At 43.9% G+C, this 23,416-nt stretch overlaps 1 protein-coding gene across 1 annotated transcript in view; it reads right to left on the bottom strand.

The window, feature by feature from the left end:
• LOC125005248 (SH3 and multiple ankyrin repeat domains protein 2-like) overlaps window positions 1-23,416 on the bottom strand; it is a 191,870-nt gene that overhangs the window by 59,910 nt on the left and 108,544 nt on the right. The window contains exons 12-14 of the mRNA XM_047580440.1: window positions 14,561-15,005; window positions 3,606-3,745; window positions 2,613-2,726 (exon numbers count right to left, since the gene is read on the bottom strand). Coding sequence (XP_047436396.1) covers window positions 2,613-2,726; window positions 3,606-3,745; window positions 14,561-15,005 — 699 coding nt within the window. The remainder of the gene's footprint in view (window positions 1-2,612; window positions 2,727-3,605; window positions 3,746-14,560; window positions 15,006-23,416) is intronic.

The following is a 23,416-nucleotide window of genomic DNA, read 5'->3' as shown; positions in this document are numbered from 1 at the left end:
GACCCCCCCTCCCACCCCCAGCCACTCTGCTGAAACTGCATAATCAATGGGCTGTGTGTGTGTGTGTGTGTATGTGTGTGTGTTTCCTATGCACAACTCCCCTAAGTGATCTCAAGGATCCAAACCTGACCCTGAACAAAGCCTATGTAAGCAGGCCTTAATTCTACTGCGTCACGTCTTTTAAATTAGAGGGAGAAGGTGTTTAAGTTACATCAGCATGTGTGTGTGTGTGTGTGTGTGTGTGTGTGTGTGTGTGTTTTATTTTCATTTAGAGTCCATGGAAACAGAGGAGTTGGATCTGAATAATTGATCACGTTGAAGAAATATGAATGCAGCTGCTGACAGTTAATCCTGTGTGATGATATGAAATACGTTTTTTCATTCAAACCCAATTATTCGAAGTAAGAATGTGAAGTATTATGTCAGGCCGTGTTCCATCGTGTTCACGGTGCGGGGACAGAGAGTGTTGTGGGACTAAACGCTTCCGTTCAGGATGAATAAATGATGACGTAGGTACTGAAGAGGGACCTCAGCAAATGGTTTTCATCCGCTGCTCATGAGCCGCTTCAGATGAAGTAGTATTGTCAGTGAAGAGTTCGTCCTCCAGGAGCTCTGAAGATGAACCTGATAGAATTTGACTGTGGATTTACAACTGATTTCTTTATAAAGTCTCTGACAACACAGAGCATCAACGGGAACCGTGAACCGACTCCTTCTATAATAGAGTTTGTGTGTAGAGACGTGGAAAGTGACACTGACAAACGGAAGCACACGCTTGTTAGAAAGATTCTGCAGATGGTGAAGGGGGAGGTTTTTCTGGGAAATGTGCATCGTTTCTTTCCAGATGTTGACAGTGTTTAAAGTACGAAGATGAAAAGTGAGAAGCTGGAAACATCCGATGTCTGTCTCTTCTACCTTTATAACCAGCAGCACAATCACAACTCAGCGTCTTCTGTCTGAAAACACAACAGTCGATTTTTATTTCTCTATTAGTCGCCAGTTAAACTCACAGAGAAGCTACGACTCTGCTGCTCATCAAAACCATTAATGACCCTGAAAATAATCTGCTTGTTCACTTTTAGAAGCGCTCCAGTAACTTCTTTAAAATATCTTTTAAAATATTTTCTTAATGTCAGTTTACTAATGGATTCATTCATGTGCACATTTGGAGCCAGATTCTGTTTAAGAGGTAAAAACCCAACGTGGAGGAACACTTTGGTTCTTTGGTTTGATACAAATGTCCAGATGGAGTCGACCTGGTTCTATTTTACTAGAACCTATGGAGAACATGTGGGCTCTGTGGTGTTTCTAGAAACTCTGGGTCCAGGTCTGGTCCAGGTCTGGTCCAGGTCTGGTCCAGGTCTGGATGAGTTCAGAATGACATCATTACTATCAGGGTGGTTTCTACTAACCTACCGATCCATAGAGATCAGGGTCATGCACATGGACCTGAGTTGGAGCTTGGTTTTGGAACCATTTCTGATTTATTCTGGATATTTTTAGGTGAGAGTAATCTTGTGCACTCTGGTCTGGTTTTACATCACAACTAGACGACGTGATGACACAATAACTGGATATTTTAAAAGGCAGATAAAAGTTGTACTTTGTCTCAAACTAACTTCAATCCTCTTTAATTATCCTCTTAGTAATAAATCTGCTTTATAAATATATTTCTCAATTTCCTGTGAGTTCCCCAGTTAACCATAACTACTGAGCGGTTCAATGTCCATCTAATTACAGCAACAGACAGACAGACAGACGGACAGAAAGACAGACAGACAGACAGGTGACCCATGGTTTTGGCTGAGGCTGCCTCTGAATGGAGCTCTTGCAAGCCGCCATACTGTGCTCCCATTTTCTGACAGGCTTTCTGTGCAGGCAGACCTGGGGGCAATGTGAATATGGCACAGTGTGAGAAAAGCTCCCTGCGCCAACGGCCTCGGGTTAATCTTTAAAATAAGCCACCCAGAAGACGGCAAAGAGCCAGAGCCAGAGGAGAACAAGTTGCTCCCCATCTGCCTCCATCACCGCTGACACACTCCTCAAAGCAGGGACGACCAGGAGGACGGGTGGGCGTTGGGAGTCGACTCTAGCAACGCTACGCTGCGTGGTAATGTCAATAATTAAACGCTGCCAGAGAAAAGAATACCAGAGGATGACAAGGATCAGGGAGCGAAGCCGAGAGTCACAGAGAAAGAAGGAAAACTGGCCTCTTCCTAAAAGCTGCCTCCTCTCAGCGAGCTGCAGCACAGAGACAACGTGAGGACAAACTGGGGGATGGAGCGTGGCGTGATACGTTCGTTAGCCTCCACCCAGAGGACATCAGAGCACAGCTGAGTTAGCAGGGCAGCGCAGCGCTTAGCATTGTGCACCACGGCCTGGGGGAGCACAAAGAGACACATGCAGCTCAGACACTGGAGGAAGAAAAGCCACGTGCCATCACTCAGCTTCAGGAACTCTCAGCATTTGGCTCCAGCCTCTGTCTTTTGTATCCACCCCCCCACCCCCCTGCATCCCCCTCCACAGAACTGGGTAATGGCAAACAGCGCATGTCCCACATAAGTCACTGTCCCACCTCCAACCAGCACGCAGCCCCAGGGGATTTCACTTACAGCTCCTCTCCTCGGTGGCCTTGGCCGGGATCTCCTCCACACAGTCGGCTGGAAACCAGCCCACCTGGCCGTGGGCGCTGCCCTCCCAGAACCCCCCCTCTCCGATGCTCAGGACTGGACCCAGGAGGAAGGAAGAGGACGGAGAGGAGTGAGAAGACAGCGAAGAAGACAGCACAAAACAAAAGAACAGATATGATTTAAAACACTTCATTTAAATAAGCTCTGGCGTTAAAGCGAAGGTCTGGGCTCACACACACCGTCTCCGTCTCCTGCGTTAGATCAACGCTGAAGAACGGAAACACAGCGTTACACACACGACGTGTTTAAAACGCTCACAATTATCAGTCTAATCTGATTCCTACATCTGTCACGAGTTTAAATGTCACAGCTGCAGGAAAATGTTGACGAGCTCACGGTTTATTAGTGTTAATATTATTATGGACAGTAACAGGAATAAAAACGCAGTGAAAACTCTGTGTACTCTGTGTATTCTGAGTCTAAGAAGGAAGAACTAAAGAAACGTGGAAAGTCTCTATTTGACTGATTGCAGCTGTTTGACAGAAAGGTTCACTGAGTGACATGTCTCCAGTCTATCTCAGGGCTGATCCATCACATATTAACACTTTGTGCGTTCAAAGTCAGTTTATGTGACTTTTCCAGCGAGTCACCGTGGTCTGTCCCTCGCTGCAGGACGCTCCCTGATCACAAATGACTGAGCTTTGTAAAAATAAATGTGACTCAGTCATTAGACGTTTCCTGCAGGGCATTAATAGACTGGCCGTGGTGTGTGAGGACATGTACATCCTTCACCGAGCTGCGTCCAGCTGATGAGGAGATGCTTTTCATCATCATGCCTGACTCTAATATTTCTGTTTCATGTGTTTAAGTGCGTTCTCTTTGTCTACTGTCAGGACTCGTGACAACAGTTTTTATGCAAAACTGCAGAAAATTATTGTTGATGGTGCAAAATGAGATTCATCCCCAGCGTCTCACCTTTGACCCTGTCGCTCTTGTAGAGGTTGATCTCCCCCTCGGCCTGTGCGGTGTAAGGACGAACCACCACGAAGTGTCTCCCCGGCACGGCGCTGTACAGCTTCCTCCTGGTGCCTACGGCGTCGCCGTGGCTGCTGGGACTGAGACGGAGAGAAAACAGAGACGCACACAGCTGGTCAGGACCGGAGCGTCGCGCACGGTTCGTCTCCTAAACCAGAAACACGGGGGAATCTGCAGCTGTGCAGGAAACCTGAGGAAGCAACTGTTATGTTCGTCACAAATATGAAGTGGCAGGAAAAATGTGACGGTGGAAGCGTTCGCCGTGCACCGATTAACACGGCCCAGGTCCATGTGTCGCTGAGGGAGAGCGCAGGTGTAGAAATGATGGTTTAATAGCATCACGGCTCCGTGTTCTCGCCCCTGTTTTGCCTCCATCATGTCTCTTGTCCTTGTTTTGCCTCTGACTGTGGGTGTCTCAGTCTCTGGGGGGGGGGGCGTAATCCAATCAACTCCTGCTCTGCAATCAGTCTGCACACCTGAAGCCGTTGCATCTATCGTCCCCTCCTCTCTAGTCTGTTGTGTCTACTTGTTTGTGATCCCCGGCCGTCTGGAGGATTTAGATTTTGTCTTCCAGGCTTGATTTATTTGTAATCTGTCCCTCTGTGTCCCTCTCTGTCCCTCTCTCTGTCCATCGCCTCAAACTGCTCAGCACCGCTCCGCATCCTCCCGGTCTGATTCTTACCTGCCTTCACCTTCAGCCTCATCTTAACCTGCCAATAGTAAAGTAAATATCACTTTTCACCACAGATCTCTGGATCTATGTTATTTTACACCTTAACCTCAATTCCTTTGCGTGTCTGGTACAAGTGATGAAACTGACTTTGGTTAAACGAGATTCTGGACATTTCAAAGTAGCTGCTTTACAGAAATCAAACATGAAAGAAAAGGAACAAAACTAAAGAACTGTTTGTCAATGTGACAAAAATACACAGACACAGCCTCCAGGGATGCAGAGCTGACACACATGGAAAACATGAAGGTTACAGAAGGAAAAGAAATCCAGTTTGTGAATGAGAACGTCTGAAAGCTTCCTTTTATCATTATTAAGATGCAGAGGATGTTTATTCTGAATTTAGATGAATGCACAATCTGTCATCATCCATCCGTCCATCCATCCATCCATCCATCCATCCATCCATCCATCCATCCATCCATCCGTCCGTCCATCCATCCGTCCGTCCGTCCGTCCAGCTGAGATGAGACCACAGAGAGGACGACTATGAGGATGATGTGTTCAAGTAGCTCCACTTAGTGGTCGTCCTTCATAACAGCACGTACCACAACAGATGGGATGAGAAAACGATGCGGTCACAGGACTGAAGCATGAGGCTTTAATTTGAACCTAAAATAACAGAATGATAATATTCAGCTGTTTTCTTTCATGGCTGTCGTCTGAAAGCTCCTTTCTGCAACTTTCTTTCTGTTCAAAATGTTTGAACCAGGTTGATGGACGAGGTCCCACAGCAGCGTGAAAACCTTCAGTGCGAACGCCATCAGAGGAGGCAGCGAGAAAAAACCAGGAGATTAACAGGGAAGCTTAAAATGAAGTGGCGGAGTGAGGGATCGAGAGAGAGGAAGAGAGGAAAGGAATGTTTTTTTCAAGTAAGTGGGTCACCTTGTCCTGTAGACTGCGCTCCTCCTCAAACCTTCACGGGCCCTCAGAGAGCTAACCCCATTCAGTCCCCACCGAGACCGCCCGCACATGTTCCAGGGGATAGCCACGGACAAAACTGCAACCGTGCAGCTCTGGGCTCCAGGAAATAGTCACAAGTGTTAAAAAGCTCACATGACACATCTGTGTGACGGCCGACGTGTGAGGAGGAGGCAGAGTTTGAGCCTGTGAACGCATCACGGCGTCGGTCGACATCTTTCCTGCGTATGACGAGACGACGCTCAAGTTTCTAACAATGTTTTAAGATCTCAGGGTTTGAGTCTTGTCTGCAGCCGATCAGATCAGACCAGACCAGACCAGACCAGACCAGGTCAGATCAGATCAGACCAGGTCAGGTCAGACCAGACCAGACCAGACCAGACCAGACCAGACCAGACCAGACCAGACCAGATCAGATCAGATCAGACCAGACCCGGCCAGACCAGATAAGACCAGACCAGACCAGGTACGACCAGGTCAGATCAGATCAGATCAGACCAGACCAGATCAGACCAGACCAGATCAGACGAGATCAGACCAGATCAGATCAGATCAGATCAGATCAATGAAGCTGCTCAGTCCCAACGATAAACTCAGAGAACCGCGGGAAAGAAACCAAGAATGAGAATATTATATTATGAGATTAAGATTATAATATGTATGTTTTATCACATGGTTTATTACATATAATAAGAGAACTTATAAAAAACAACTATTCATTAGTTTTATATTTATGAGACTTTCCAGGATATAATAAATAAAATATATTGTAATAAAACAGGTGCTGGCTGCTTAAAGTTAACCTATAAGTTGCTTCAGTGATGGTTAAGGTTTGAATTATAAGTAGAGTTACTCATATTTGACTCGCTACAAAAAAAACAACCTCAATAATCTACAAAACAGACATCAGATGCATTAATGAATCATCTTCACCTTTGTAAATAATGAACTACACACATTTACAAATGTTTCATTCATGCACCTGAAAGATCCAACTAACAAAAATCTCATAAGACACTTTTAAAATGATGCTGTAAATGCTAAATTCATGCATCAATGGTGACTTTTAAAGAGACAGTTCTATTCTCATATCTTTTACATTGTGGTTATTTATGGACACTTTAATAATTATTATTTATGGGCTCTTTATGATCTTTGTAAATAAAGAAATATACATGTGCAAGATGCTTAAAAATAGATGCAAAGGCTTGTGGATATCCAGCTCTCTACTAGTTTCACATTCTCTGTGTTTTTATAGTGAAACTCTGCAGCTTCACGACCACAGAGATCAGATCAGCTGGAGAAACGTCCGCCATGTTTTCTTTTTTTTGGCAATTACCCAGGTGGCTTTGAGGTGCTAATTAGACAGTGTTGATTAATACCAGCTGTGCATAATTTGTGCTATTATTGGATGATCACCTGAGACTAGAGAGGGGAGAGCATATAGTCCAATCTCCATTTACATTTTTTACATTTTTATACCGAGTCGCTGCAGGATAACGTGAAGGAGGAGAGAGAGCGTGACCTCATTAAAACGTGACGTCAGCCTGAACCGACTCGCTACCCGGACGCTGCATTCGTTAACAGACACTGCTTTCTTCTGTCATATCATTAGTTTTTATGAAACTTTTTTTTAAGTATAATCGTTTCACCTTGTTCCTTGTTTGGTTTCATTCTGTCAGCTCAACCTCACCTGTGTCCTTTTTAAAATGATTTTTTTCATTCTGACAAACTGTATTAAGGCATTGGACCTAAAACCAGGCTAAAAGCATAAAATCCAAGTAGGAACAAGTGAAAAAGGTTTTTCACTATGAAAACCACAAACATGTTTAATGAGCCGTTTTTACAATCTAACCTGAACATTTCACAAGCTGATCATCACATTTAACAACCAACAAAGCTTTTTATAACTATTTCCATTAAAATGCATCACATATTTTTGTACAAATATTTACAACCATTTACAAACCTATCAGGTGTAACCAAGTAATAATATCTAAAAGTCCCAAATCTGTGTCTTCTGTCTCTTTGGCTGCAGTCGCTCCATAGACTGAACTCAGCCTCACTCCCACAACTTTCCCTCTTCCTTAGCAACCACTGACACATCATTTGTTGATTGGCTGATGATGCATTTTTCCACCAATAGGGAATGGGGTTTCTTTTTTTTTTTTCTCTTTTGAGCATTTGAAGCTGGCTAGCTGTCTCCTCTTGCTACAGTAACATTCAGGGAAAAGTGTGGCGTAAATTATTTATAATCAATTAATTATCAACACAATTTAAAAACTGGTCTATAGTTTGAAGTTAGTCAAATCAAATCACAGAAGACAAAAAGAGCAAAGTAGCTGTGTCTGTTCAGTGCAGGGAGGAGTGAACAGACACTGGGAGAAATAAAACAACTTCCCCAGAAACATGAGAAGCAGCTTTACAGGCCTGGACTCAACTGTCCACAAACATCCGAAGGACGAAGGACGACAACGTCCGCACTTTAGATGGAAAAGTTTGATGTGACATTGGAAACTCTCCTCTGTGATGAGGGGGAGGTGGACTGACATAAACAACGGAGTCTGAACATCTGAACACAAGAAGCTTCCTTCACACCTTGAGACTGTGATGGTTCAGTAGAGAATCATTCACCTGAGAAAGAAACAGGATCAAAACGAGTTTCTGATGGTCGACGTCCACAGATACTGTATGAATTCATTCATTCATTCATATATTGAAACCGAAGAAGCTTCTTGGATGAAACGTGTTTTTGGAGTTACCCTCGTTTCTGCTTCAGTATTTGGTTACAACACGACCTGTATGACTGAGAACCTTCACAGATTCTTTCAGTATTGGCTGTATATGCAAAAGGACTAAAGGATATACACCGATCAGCCACAACATTAAAACCCCCAACAGAACAAAAACTGCTTGTTTTTCTGTCCCTCCTGGAAGCTCCTGATTGGATGTTTACCTGCTGTGAAGCAAACGTGCTCAGAAAACTTCTGTGTGAAACCAAGAGCGAAGAGAAACGTGCAAAGCCCAGAAAAATGGCTCCGCAAGCACAACGTGGCTGCAGCGTCTATGGCTTGAGAGTCCAGGAGGTTTTATCGTCCTGTGAGTTGTTGAAGTGCAAATCAAAGGAACTTCATAACTGGATCAAACTCTCTTTCATGGGTTCACAGGGTCGTGAACGTTCGGATATTTTTTTCCACCTTAATAATGAAAACCTTCATTTAAAAAATGCAGTTTGTGTTTAGTTGTGTTATCTTTGTCCTATATTTAAATTAGTTTGATAATCGGAAACATTTGAAAAATGTTTCCGAAATCAGGAGTCATGCAAACACTTGTTCACATGTCCTGTCCTGATACTGGACGCATCTCATTTCCCACCACAACTAGTGGGAGGCTGTTGCCATGACGCCCTGCGGCTGATTGACAGCTGTCACTGTGTGGTTGTTTGTGTGTGTGTGTGAGCTGTGAGCTCACATGTGTGTCACATTCTGATGAATGACATGTCAAGTAGGAGCAAGGATGCCACAGAGATGTCGTCGTGTGTGGGTGGAGGGGTGGATGTGGGGGGGTTAGTGGGTAGGAGGGAGACGAGGAGCAGCGAAAGCTCCTGAACGCCGAGTGTTAAAGGGCAGGAGGGTGGATGTGGTTTCTGGTTTATAGCCCGGTTCTTTCCAAGGCGTCATTCAACATTTATAAGACGTTAAACACGTTCTCAACAACAGAACTGGTTTTAAAAACCAGGGCAATCATCCAACTACAGAGTCCCGGCACACATAAATAGGTCTCAGGAAAAAGTCCTAACCTGAATCCTGTACAGTACATAGAGGACAGACGTCACCAGGTTCCTCCTCCTGTAGATTCTGACCAGTCAGACTGAAGGTGTTTTAGTTTGGGATCATTTTCAGATTTAAACATGTTTGATGTGTTTTTTGGACGCGTTCATTCATGATCTACTCCATCGTTTCTAGTTTACGGCTCGGCTGTTTCCACGGTGTCATTTAACGTTTATAAGATGTTAAGGAGGTTTTAAACATAACCATTTGGTTTTAAAAATGAGGGCAGTCATCCAGCGACAGAGCCCGACACATAAATAGGTCTCAGTAGAAGTCCTACTCTGAATGTCCTCCACTGTACGCACACGTGTACTGTACATCAGACGTCTTTCAGGTAAAGGTCATGTATTTTAGTGTCAACACATAGCGTGAAAAGGCCAGAAACATCATCTTATCTCCTGATATATCCCTGGTTCCTTCTTTAGATTCAGATCAGTTAAATTAAAGGAACATCTGTGTTTTAGTTAGAGATGATTTCCAGCATTAGATTAAAACTACTCTTTAATATTTAGCTTTCACACAGTCCCTTTTTATTCTTGTTATTGCTATGTTGCTATTGCAAACTGCAATTTCCCCACTGAGGGACAAATAAAGGTTTTCTATTCTGTTCTATTCTAAAATATTAATATATTTTGGGGAATTATCCAACCAGTGGCAGTAAACGTCCCGAACATCCTCCACATACTGAACATCCGTCGTCTTTAAAGTAAAGGTCAAATATTTTAGTGTCAACGCAGAACATGAAAAGGCCAAAAACATCTTATTATCTCCTGGAATTTCTCAGGTTCCTCCTCCTGTTGGTGACCTCCAGCCTCTGTTTGCTAACATGGTATCATGAGCAAGGAAGGAAGGAAGGAAGGAAGGAAGGAGAAGAAAGAAAAGCCTCTTAAAGACACATGTGATGCTCCAGTGAGTGTTTCCAGATTGTGAATGGAAACAAACATGGAGTGTTTAAGTTGGTCAGTATATCCTCAACCTGGTCCTGTTTAGACCAGATCACCCTCCTTCACCGAGGGTCTAACAACAGAAATGATTGACATTCATGGGGGTGGGGGAGTAGTGTTTAGGTTCACATCTCTCTGCTCTTCCTTTATCTTCAATAAAGGTGGAAAGGATGAATAAAGGTGGAGGGTCAGGGCTAAAAATATGTAAAAATGGGCTCCAAACCCACAACAGCAGTTTTTCAACAGCAGGTTTAATCAAATGTTTTCCAATTTTAATCTGGAGGATTTTTTCTAACCACGGTGTCTTTTTTCCTGGCTCTTTTTAGACTAGTACGAACTTTGTAAATACAGTTGGACCGATTAATAATGACAGACTGGCTCGTGGAAGCTGAGATCTGTAGATATAAAACTTTGATTTAAGTTTGTTCATTCATTCTCTGTAACCACTCGTCCTCCCGGGGGTCATGGTGGGTGGGGGGACTGGAGCCCATCCCACCCTGGACGGGTCTCCGATCTATCTCAGGACCAACACAGAGAGACACTCACATCTACGGCCAGTTTAGAACCAATGACCCTACGGAGCATGTCTTTGGATGGTGGGAGGAAGCAGGAGTAACCGGAGAGAACCCACACAGACACAGGGAGAACATGCAAACTCCACCCAGAAAGGATCAGAACCCAGAACCTTCTCTGCCTCCCCCATCAAAACATCACAGGGTGTATTGTCAAAGTGGTTCTGTCGCTTTGAAGCGTCAATCTGCTAAAAATAGAACAGAAGAAGAAGAATTTTATCTCCAGTCCTGAATGTCTACAAACTACTTAACTACTTAAAAGACGACCAAGATGTCTCCACGTCTCCATCGTCTCTGTCCACATAGATTCCAGGTTTGTTCCAAACAGCTCTACCCCACATGAAGCAGTCGTGGTCAGAGAGAGCGGATTTATTCCAACCAGATCAGGAGTTTATATGGTTGTTTCAGGTTTACGCCACCAGAGTCGACTGTTTTACCGCGACGCGGCCGTGAGTTCGTTAACTGACAGGGAAGGAACTTATTTAAATATTCCACCATTTGCTTCGATCTCTGTGGTGTGAGATGGTTGAATCTGTGGAAAGAGTCAGAAGCTAATAGTGAGTCTATTACTTCTCTTTTCTTTCTTTAAAAAATGTCTCCGGCGGCTGATGAAAGTTTTTGGGTTTATTTCACGTGTGCAGGTGTGTGAAGACTCTGATGTATGTTACACTGCACGTTAGAAAAAAACACGAGATGCCCGGAGGATGACACATCCAGCACTTCAGTGGGAACGGTGATATAACGGCAGTAAATTACATAATGGAAAAGTGAACTGTGATAACAGCTACAACAAACCAGCGGGAAAATGTGACGCAGTTTCACTCAGTTAAACTCAGTTAACACAGAAGACAAGATCAACTCTTAACTGAACCAGGAACTCATTCTTTATCCATTTTTAATGAAGTTCTATCCTGCTACATGCTTCTCTTCGGGAAAAAAAAGACGAACTGATGGGTAAGAAGTACAGAATACAAACGGAGTATTAATGTAGGTCTGTAACTAATTGCTCTTTTGCCTATCAGGGTCAGTTATCAGGGACATTCAGAGCTCCCGTTCTGCACGGCTCCTCGTGGCCCAGTTATAGAAACAAGGCAATTACATGACCTGGGTCTCATTTATATGGTCAAACGCTTCTGAAACTTGCACGATGTTCTGGTTGTGAACAAATGTCATTGAAGGAGCGAAAGAAAAACGACGAATTTCAGCCACGGAATAAAATGTAAACCTGTTCATTTCCTGTTGACATACGGAAAGTATCAGTGAATTAACTTAAAACCTTTAATAATGTGGTGATCTCCTTCAACCATGTGAACTCTTGATGTTTCTGGTTTGTCTCTGGTTATTTAGAATAAATCCATTCTCTCTCTGACCTGGGGTAAAAACATCAAGTCAAGGGTTTCCAGAAACATGGAGGTAGAAAAACAAGCAGTTAGGGTTAGAGTGCTTGAAAAGATGAACCTAAATGGAATCCATGTGGGCAGCACGATGAAGACACTAGACGTCCAGCGTCCATGGAAACAAGGATGTACGATCCTGAAGAAATATCGTCCATGTAAATGTCCCTGATCAAACATAAGTGGTTTAAAGTAGCGTGATGTTTGTGAAATCGGAGCCGAAGCAGTGGAGCAGGAGGCCGTGGGGTTATATTGTTAGATTATTTGTAATCCATGAAAACAGCAGCGGAGCGACGTGGAGGTTCTCAGACGTGGAGACACATTTTTAAGACTCTAAACTGCTGTCGGTTCACATGACGGCGCCTCTGCTGCCTGTCGACCGTCAGACTCTGCAGGCCCCCTGGGTTTTTTTTTTTTTTTGTCATGAAATGTGTCAAAAGACATGATAGTGATGTTCACGTTGCTGCTGAAGCAAAGGCAACTGTCCTCCCCCGTCGCTCTTTTCCTTCTTTCATCTCCTCCGTCACTTGTCTTCCCTTAACACCGTCCCCTCCACCCTCGCTCTAAACCCCTCATTCTGGGCTTTTATTCTCCCTCTTCTTCTGCAGCCTACTCCTCCCCCTCCTCCCCCCTTACTCTGCTCTTCTTCCCATCCTTATTCTACTGCTTCATCTTTACGTCTTTTCTATAAGGACGAGCATCTCTCCTCTCCTCAACATTGGACAGAGGCTGAGCTACACAGTGTGGGTAGTGTTGGTGCAGCCGAGTGCCTCCAAAAGTGTCCATCTGCCAAGAAACAGTAGGAGGAGGAGGAGGAGGAGGGGGAGGAGGGGGAGGAAGAGGCCAGAGAGCACGTGTCTTAATCGGGATTGACAGTTACATCGCTCCCAGATACGATCCCGTCACACTTTAATCCTCCGTGGATCACGTTGCTCCTGCAGGCCGCAGAAAATCCCAGATGAGTCTGAAAGACGTGTTCCAGGTGGATGACACACACACACACACACACACACACACACACACACACACACACACGGACTATATGCTGAGTTCCTGCAGGTGGAGTGAAGCGTTCACGCTGCATACATTCAAACTCACTTACATACAAACTCGCATACATTTGCAAAGTGTGCCGGTGGCCACCATAGCAACGGTTGCCGTAGCTACTGTAGGAAGCCAGCTTCTTTTTTTGATGGCACGTTTCCCAGTGGAACCCGTCATACATTTTGCACGGGGGGATGCACAGTATACCCTGTATATACAGTAGATGAAGACACACTGTCAGGGGTCTCACTGAGAACAGTTCTCTGACACAGATATACTTAGATTTGATTTTCTAGATGTGCTGTCATGTCACTCCCTGTAATCTCTGCTTCTAACTGAAAGGAAGTTAGTTTCTAGTGCTGATTTCTGTAATAAAAATGCTTAGTAGGAATGACGGTGACAATGTTTATCATCACGACTGGTTTAAAAAAAAAAAAAAAAGAAATCGATTCAAATTCATTCATTCTCTATTTCCTGAATCCCTTAGAAATCCCACTGTGGCCTCTCTAGACTTTTCTCACCCGTCAAATTCCGCGATGCAACTAAATTATTCGACCTGTGCTCCAACTCTGAGAGCAGCGTCAGGACTGAAAGATGATTGGATTTAAAGAGTAAAACGAGGACAGAGAAGAGAAGCACAAAAAGCAAAGACCCATGAAAGGAGAGAAACTAGAGGGAGGAGATGGAGGAGAAACCACAAACTCCTTTTTTTTATATATGTAAAATAGTTTTGAAACTGACATTTCTCCAAATACTGAAAGAATGGAATCAGGAAATCAGTAACAATGTGCAGCTCTATTCACCATCTGACTTTAGAGCCTGTGCTCATATTTATTTCTTTAAGTAGCACAACTGCAGCTGTCTGAACTTTATCTGTGTTAAATATCTCTGCCTGGAATAATGCATTGATGACCTCTCGTCATTAGACTCACGCTAACGGCGGCTAACGATCCCAGAGCCTCGGTCCTGCAGCCGAGATGAGGACATCAGGTCAGATGAGCTCGGTTCTGTTTAATTCTGCACAGCCAGATGTGTTTGCATTTGCAAAACTGCAGCTAATGACATGACATGAGAGACGTCACTTGAATATTGATCAGACCTTTAAAAGTGTTAAACTATTTTATTCCAGCTTAAACTGGTGTGATTCACCTTTAGCAAACCAGATAAACAGAGAACGTATGACGTGTTCTTTTAAACACATGCTATGTCTCATTTCCCTGTGATGAAGGTTCTCTCATGGGAAGCTTTTTTTTATTTTTTTATTTTTCTGGACGTGCAGGTTTAGATAATCTTTATGCTCTCAGAAAATACACGAATCCCATCACAGCTGTGCTGGAATTCAGCAGCAAAATATTGACGGTAAAATATTAGTGACCCCCGACCTGCAGGTTAGTCAGCCTGGATCTAGTGCAAAAGAAAGAAAAGGGAATGAAAGCTGTGAATCTAAAGGACGCACTCACCTGGGCTGACGCTGTGAAGGTGCGGCCCGTCTGGCCTCCTCCCCCAGCCGGCTGAGGGAGGGTGATCGGCTCCGTGCCCCCCTCCCCATGGTCCGGACCACCACGTTGCCATTGGGGCTGCCGCTGGGCATCTGCTGGAGCAGCTGGGGTGACAGGCTGCGATGCAATGCAGAGGAGCCAGGCTGCGAGTGACCCTGCTGGGGAGCCCGGTGCGAGTGGGGCTGGGCGTGTTGGTGCTGCTGCAGATGAGGGGCCCAGCTGCCAGGAGAACCGTGCTGCTGCTGCTGCTGCTGGTACTGACTGACCGTTAGGTTGTTGTCGCTGTTGGAGCGCAGGAGGACCCGCGGCGCCGACAACGAGGAGGGAGACTGGCCGTTTCCACCGCCGTCACCAGAGGCCGGACCCCGTCTGCGCTTGGAGTAGGCTGGAGCCTCGCGGAAAGGCACTGCAGACGGACAGGAGGGAGGTCAGTGTTATTTTAGAAATAGAAAGATTCAAATTTAGGCCGTGAAAGGTAGAAATGAAGAAAAGCCAGTGAAAGGTTTTTTAAAAAGCCTCCGGGGACACAAAGCTGTTAAAAGTCAGGTCAGAAATCTTTTTAAAAAGATGAAAACAGAAGAAAAATGCATCCAGCCCTGAGGAAACCACAGCACAGAGCCTCAGTCATGATGATCAAGGACCACTCACCCACAGGTCACAGCTACTGTTAAAGAGAATATCTCGCTGTCCTCTCATCTTGTTTCTTTCTGTTATCCTCAACATCTGTCATCTGGACTTAAAGGTGCCACGGTGGTGCAGGATTCAGAACCAGTAATTCTGGGCTTAACAGCAACAGCACCGTTCAATTCAGAAATAGCAGAACGATAGAAGCTGCTGCTACTGCACCACCACTAATACACGGTTCTACCACAGACTGGATCCAGTATGGAAAGGCTCACTTAATAAAGAAAAATCACGAAAAACTGTTCAAAGTGTGTTACTGTTACATCTGCAGAGTCTCACAGAGAAATGAAAAAAACGTCTGCAGCTGCATGAATCTTGATCAAGAAAACAGAAAAGTGCATGTAAGGGACTCTTAGCCTGGAAGAGAAGCGAGATGCTTAGAATCTGCTGTTGTAATAAGTTTATTACAACATTTGTTGAGAACACTTTATTTGCTTCATGCCACAGACTTTGGTGGTTAGAGGACCATCCAAGGTTTTTGCCTCAACCGCTTAAGTTTGGTCTTAATGGAACAGGAAGAAAACTGCAGTTCCTCTAACAGCCACTAGATGCTGGTTGCGACAGTGAGTCAATCGTTATGTCTCCATGTTAAAAACTTGTCCTAAACTTGTCCTTTAAGAATAACTAAAGGTGTGGAGCACTAGAGGTGCAGGTTATCAGCAGCCTATTAGCTACACAGCAGATCTGATCTATTTATCAAATCTATTCCGTTGTTGTGATGTTGAGTGTGGACCAACAGGTGCTCTGATTATTGGAGTAGAGGGTTGAAAAGCTTCAGACACTGGACTGAAGACGATACGATACGATACGATACGACTGATGCCTGTGGGGGAAATTTATGTGTAACAACAGCAGGACAAGACAATTTGTTTTGATTAGTAATAAGTTTAATAAGTTTAATAATCTATTTTACTGTATTTCGAATTCCAAATCATTTAGTTCCCTCCATTTTTATTTATTACTTTCATTTCAAATTTTAATTTTTACATTGAATCAGACAAACCGAAAACAATTTCAAAATAAAATGAGTGTAATTCATCTTACACTGCTTTCCACCATTCAGGATTAGATCCCTCTGAGCTGTGTTGGATGTGCTGTAAACAGTTATTGGTTAAAGTTTTTCTCATTCAGTGTAAAATCCACCAACTACTGCTGCTTCTAGTAATAATAACAATTCATATTTAGTGTACACAAGTACAGAGTAGAGTACACAACACAAACCTTCAGTTCTGTGTGTGTGCAAACATGAAATGTTCTCTATTAACATGCTGATGCTCATTAATTCACACTAGTTGGGCACATGCTGTACTATTTGCATAATGAAAGGGGCCATTACGCTTGGTGCCATTGTTGTGTTTTGTCCTCAGGAGCTCTCTGTGGTCTCTTTCTTTAATTAGTGCATTTATTGACCACAGTGAAGTCTCGTTTGTGGGACTTGACCTCCGTTCTCCCTCCTCAACACGTCTAGAGCTGGAACCGCTCAGCTCGGAGCTGCTTTTAACGTTTAAATGGCCAACGTCGATTGAGATTATCGATCGTGAATGTGAGGGAAGGTGGAGAAAGACTCTGTGAGCTTCTCAGCAACATGCGTTTATTGTTTATCGGATGGATCCTAATTAGCTGGAGGAGAAACTCTCTGCTATGGTACAATGAATCAATCAATCTGATCAGAGATGAACTGTTTCCATAGACGCTAAACGATACTGGGGCCGCTGTGTCTCAGTAGAACCAGAACCAGTTACAGGTTCAGCCCACATTACATGAACCACTAGTGTCCTTGAGCAACACTGAACCCAGAGTCTCCCGGTGCCTTGGGCAATATCAGTCCTTGTACTTGTACCAGCGCTTCAACAACCAACAGATGAGAGGTTCAGGTTCAGTTTTGTTTCTACCTGTTGCTCTACTTGGACACGATGGAGAAACTTTCACCGAAATTTAACCGCAGAAGCCAAATGTTTATTCTTCCTCCCTCAGTTAACTTTACAGATTCTTTTTTGGTCCAAGACAATCAATTCAAAAATTTGTAAAAGCAGAAACAAGCTACTATGAAGTGGAACAATCACAGCTCTTGAGGTCTGCGTCGGTGCGTACTCACATTCTGGGGACTAGTGATGAGCAGAGGTCTTTATGCTAAAATCTATTCTCAAATCAAAATATCGATACTTTCGATACTTCGGTCATTGGAGGTAATGTAGGAACATTTATGATGAGGACAGAAGAGGAGAGCACAGGGCCACAAGTCAGATGCAAGTTTTCATTTTATAGTTAAACAACAATTTATTTTAATGGTCTCATTCTTTTACTTGAAACATTGATATTTAGTGTTAAATCTCTAGAAAGCAGTCGTCAGTCAACAAGTCTGAACAACTGGTTGTAAATGTTTACAACAAGAATGAATTTATTCCATCCAGAGAGGAACCAGCAGGTCAGATGAGGAGTGTTCATAGAAATCAGGAGAATAAAACAACTAAAGTATCAAAGACGCGTCTGGTACCAGGTTAAGTGTTTGTATGTTGTGATGGAAACAAAGTTGGTCTCGGTCTGTATCGAGCAGCAGTAAAGAACCTGGAGAAGACATAAATAGCTCACCTTTTTCTTCTATTACATTATTTTTTCCCTCTCCCTGACGTCAGCCTCCCCTCGCAGGCTCTGCACACATTGATCCATCAGTCTCTCCACATATTGACCTTTTATTTGGCTCCTCGTCTGCTCTTATTGTTCATATTTGTTCTCGATCATAAACGTGTCTCCAAACACGCACACGAGTCAGACAGGAATATTGGGCCGATGCTGGTGATTGCCCCCCCTCCCCTCCCCACGCTGCTCTTCCTCTGACCATCATTAGCATGATTATCAGGATTACATGAGCAGAGCCGCTCCTCCGGCCCCCGCTCGCCTGCACTGCACTGTCAGGCCGAGGCAGTAATGGGGGTTGGCCTTGATTTCCCCCATGGATACTTTCCTCCATTACGCTGAGATGACGGCCTACAACCACCACCAGCAGCTCTGCTTCGCAATTATGACAGAACAGGGAGATCGGGAGCAGAACGGAGCCTGCAGCCGTTTCAATAAGCATCTCCTGATTAGTAGGGATTGATTAATACGGTGGTCGAGGGCCGACACCGCGGCCTCTTAGCTGTGCTGCAGCTTCATGCTCTTTGCTTCCTGGCAGCCTGAACCTCTGAAGGGAGGGGGGGATTCACTGAGTCATTATCACTTTCCCAGACTAATATCTCAGGCCTCGCTCTCTCTTTCTGCAGCAGACGTGTTGATGAAGAGAAGAGGTGCCATCATCTAATGAGCTAGCACATTTAGAGGCTAGGAGGCTATCTGCGCTTAGCCTGGAGGGTGTGTGTGTGTGTGTGTGGCATCCAAACTGGTTTTAACTTTAGTTGAATACCGCATCTCTGATTCTCATGCACACAATCGCAGTAGTAGAAGAAAAAAAAACAATCTGAGCGTCTTATGTAAGAGTTGGAAAAGCAATCAGTGGATTCTATATAATTAAATGCAGTTGAAACACAGGATGTGTGTCAGAGGTCAGAGATTCTAGGAGGACTGAGCCGAGATAAACCACGGACCTTTTTTTCATGCTCGTACTCTCTTCAAAAGCAGCTCATCTCGGTACCACGGAAATTAACGCAGGTTAAAGTTTGAACACGGAGTCTGTGAATGCTCCTCTCAGGAACGCTCAGACTGACGGAGCGTCCTGGTTCAAAGTCAGAGTCTACGTTCTGTTAAAATGAGTCACACAACGAAGCTCAACCTAAAATGTATTTTATGAACTTTCATCCACTTATCAAAGTTGGCCAGATGTTCTACACGTTCCTCTCCCTAGCAACTCATCCTAGCTCTTCCGTGTGATGTGTTCATGTGCAGCGTTAACAGATTAAATAGGAGGAAAAATACAAACTGTTGAAGAAGATGTTTTCTCTTATCTTGCATTAAATAGCAGAGGAAAGGTCCCACAGATAAGGCCAACCAGTCTACAGCCTATTTATTATGTCTAGTTGATACAATACGAAACGATACGATGCGATGCGATGCGATGCGATGCGATGCGATGCGATGCGATGCGATGCGATGCGATGCGATACGATACAATGCGATACGATACGATGCGATGCGATGCGCTGCGATACGATACGATGCGATACGATGCGATGCGATGCGATGCGATGCGCTGCGATACGATACGAAATGATACGACACGAAATTTAGTGCACCAGGGCAACACAGTGCAAGAATATTTATTTTTATTTTATTTATTTTACTGCATTTCTAATTTGAAAATCTTTAATTCCCTCTGTTTTAATTTATTAGTTTAAATTATTTGATTACTGCTCTTAACTCCTGCACAGGAAACAAGACTCAACCAGAAATAACTTTTATATCCATCATTTTTCATCCACTTATCAAAGTCAAGTGACGAAGCATTCTGTCTGTTCCACACGTTCCTCTCCCTAGCAACACATCCTTGTTCTTCCCCTCTGATCACAAGGCATTCTCAGGCCAGATGAGACAGCTTCAAGGGAACAAGTCCAAGAAGAACCCTGAGAGTCCAGATCCACCTCGACTCCCCGTACCTCTGGGCCCACAGAGGAGCCTTGTTTCAGTCACTTGTATCCACCTACACAAGGCTCAAGATCCTATAGGTGTGACATCAGTGGTCCCAGTAACAAACCAGTGGCAAAAGGCAAATTATCAGAACATCTGAGTCAGGACGGAGTGACTAGGCTTTCAATGGGAACATGACACAGAGTCCAAAGGATAATGACAATCAGGCCAAAATTAGAAGTGTGCTCAGGGCAGATATGATTGAAACCGGAGGAAATGTAGAGACAGAGTATAAAAATCTTTCAGTTTGACACCGTTTGCCTCCTCACGGACAGTGGGAGGCACAGACAGACATTTTGCTGTTTGGATTGGGAGTTGTCTTGTTGTTTCCCGTCATTTCCATAAAACAGAAGCTATTATAAACTTCAATCTTGGTTTCACTAATATTTCCCATCAGATGGAGCTGTTCTAGTTTAGTCTGGTTAGTCCAGTCTGGCTTCTGTCATCTGTGCATTCCCTGTAGTTCTACGCGGGGTCTTTAATGTGATTAATAAATAAAGGAGGACGTGCACATGACTCCGACTACTACGTCTTAACCTGGTTTTAAAACCAGAGATTTAAAGTCGTGTTTTCAAAGCCACAAGAGAAAAAAACATCTCAACTCTGTTGATTTTATGTTATTTTCATTTGATTTTAAATCTAACACAGATTTGGTTCAGAGTTCACTCATTCACAGCTCTATTGAACCTGGAGGCCACTTCATGGCTGCGCCCAGTTACGACCTTCGATTCCAGATTTCCAATCACATGAATATAATTTTCACATCTGTCACTTTGTTCTGGCTACAATTTTACAAAATGGATCAAAAAGCGGTCAAACAGAGTCCATTCATTTTATAACAAAATAAATAAATAAAAAAACACAATGTGAGGCTTTGCCTGTACTTATGACATGACAGATGGGTAAATTACAGTTATCTGACACCACCAAGTGAGTGATGACGCAAGACACCGGTGATTCATAAGACCCTGGAACCTCAATTTATGGCACGCTGTGGGGTATTTATAGTTTTATAGTGGTTTGCATGTAAGGAAGTCGCGAACGAGGAACATTTCAGATTTGATTTGACTTTTCTATAGATTCTATAGGCGTCTAGTTGGCACTGACAGGTGTGGTACAAGTGTGCAAGGATTTCACCTTTGGGCTTTTGTCAATGAGTCTTTCAGTACAACTCTGGATCTTTTTCAATACAAATAAATAAATACACAAATAAATAAATAAATAGCTGCAACTGCCCAGGAAAGGTGATCAGGAAGTGGAAACTAGATCACTTACTGCACTCATTTAAACACTTTGCGTCACTGCAGCACAGATGTGCAAACAAGCACCACTGCAAATATGACCGTGTTCCTTTTCGTTTCTGATCTTATTCTCTCATATAATTCTCTTTATTAGCCGGATAACAGGCTGCAGTTCCACCCCTGAAAGCTTCATTGACATCATCGATCCCTCGTTTGCCTCCAGGACCTTGGGACTAACTTGCACTGTGCACACATAACACAGACATTTCACTCATTGGTAATTAGGCTGCCACTTCCTGGAGCAATCCAATCTAATCAAATCTTCTTCTTCTTACTATTATTATTATTTATAACATTATTATTACTACTAGTGCATGTCGTTATAATTAAGATGGGATCTGTGTCAGTACAATTAAATATAGAAGCGACGTAAAAAGCTGCCCGGGGAACAGCTTGCTGGGATCCTTCCTCCTCCTATAGGCGCCGTCTCCATTGAGAAAATAACCGCGGATGAATCAAACCCCACCAGCGTCGTTTCACGCGCGGCCAGATGGATGGGCCGTTTAGGTTCTGTTCGGGTGAGGGGGGGACGACACCTAGTCACGTCAGTGGGTGTTTTACGCACCTCACTGTCCCATCTTTCATCTCTTCTGTGACCTATAAAAATAATATATATATATATATATAAAACCTGGTCCACGCCGGCGCTGCCTCATTCCCTCCGTTTTCCCCCCGTTTTTTTTTTTTTTTTTTTTTTTTTTAATCGTGCGAATTAAAAAAAGAAATAAGACACAACTCGCGGATTATTCTTGTAACCTAAATACGCACCGACCTACCTCCATCCTCCACAAAGACGGCTAAAATAACTCGAGTCATGTGAATCACTTTTTTCTTCTTTCTTTTTTTTCACATGTTCGCATCTGGTGAAACAGCTGAGCGTTAACTTGGAAGGAGCGAAGTCTCAGTTTCCAAAAAAAAAAAAAGAAAAAAAAAGCGCCTGATTTGATTTTGAAAGTGTGAGATGTAAAATAAAACATCTAAAAATAAATAAAGAGTGAGCAGGGTTCTTACCTTCCTTTTTTAAGGCATTAATGATGGACTTCATTTTTACTCCTTTGCTACTCCGACTCGTCGTCACGGAGGACTTTTAAGAGCCCGAGTTTCTCTTTCAGCACCATGGACAGAGACTCCGCGGAGCGCAGCGCACATGATCCCCGCTCCCTCCTCCCTCCTCCCCCCTCCTACCTCCCTCCTCCAGCCACCGCATCCTCCTCCTCCTCCTCCTCCTCCCTGGAAAAGCAGCTCGACCCCCTCCGCTAACACACACACACACACTCCAATTCTCTAACCCCGCCCCCTACACACCTCCCTCCATCTCCCTCTCTCCCCTCTCCTATGAGGAAATAGACAGCGCTGCACAATAGTGGAGCAGAGTGGAGCAGTAATAGGCCACGACTGTCAGTGTAATCCGAGTCTCCTTGTGGCGTCCGCCAGAGAAGTAGAAGCAAAGTCTGTGTAGAAGTTGTGTCTTTTCTCTTTGGCAGAATCAGACTTCAAAAACATCACAACCAGCCAGAGGTTCTGGGCTGATGCCGCCATCGTAGGTCCAGGAGCAAGGAGTCCAGAACAAGGAGGGTCTAAATTGACTCCATCTGCTGAGGAGACTGAGACTTTGAGGACACTACTCGTGACTTCATTCAACGCTGGGTCTGTGAAAGAACTGGACGAGCTGATGAAGAAGGCCAGCTCCTTCCAGATGAGGAGGAGGTGGGAGGAGGACGTTGCTCTGCTGCAACCAAAGGAGACAGAAACTCTCCAGACAATATCTCAGGAAATGTACTTACTTATCAGTCCATTCTGTGAAATGACCCTGACCTTTGAGATGCATCATCAACATCTACTCATCAATGTCCACATTCAGCCTTATCTACCTAATTAACTCCACTTACTTAACACTGGTTGTTTTTTCACCAAACTGTAGCTAGTTAGCACTGGAACTATCTTTTCTACCCAAAACATATTTAATTATACACTGGATCAACTTGTATTTTTGTCTAAATTTCCCGCTGAGGATCAATAAAGTCTGATCTTATCTGATAAAGTCTCTGATGACGTGTGATGCAGGATGTTTTCTGTCCCGATGAGCCAACGACCTCTTGACCTCTGTCCCATTTTCTGTATTTAGGTCCATGCTGCCTTTTTTTTTTTTTTTTTTTTTTTTTTTTTACACCAAACTCATTTAACTAAGTCAGTGTCAGTGACGTCTGTTCGGGAC

Source organism: Mugil cephalus, chromosome 3 (genome assembly GCF_022458985.1).
Source record: "Mugil cephalus isolate CIBA_MC_2020 chromosome 3, CIBA_Mcephalus_1.1, whole genome shotgun sequence".
Taxonomy (NCBI): Eukaryota; Metazoa; Chordata; class Actinopteri; order Mugiliformes; family Mugilidae; genus Mugil; species Mugil cephalus.
Note: the sequence above shows the minus strand (reverse complement) of the source record. Positions and strands in the feature narration are given on the sequence as shown.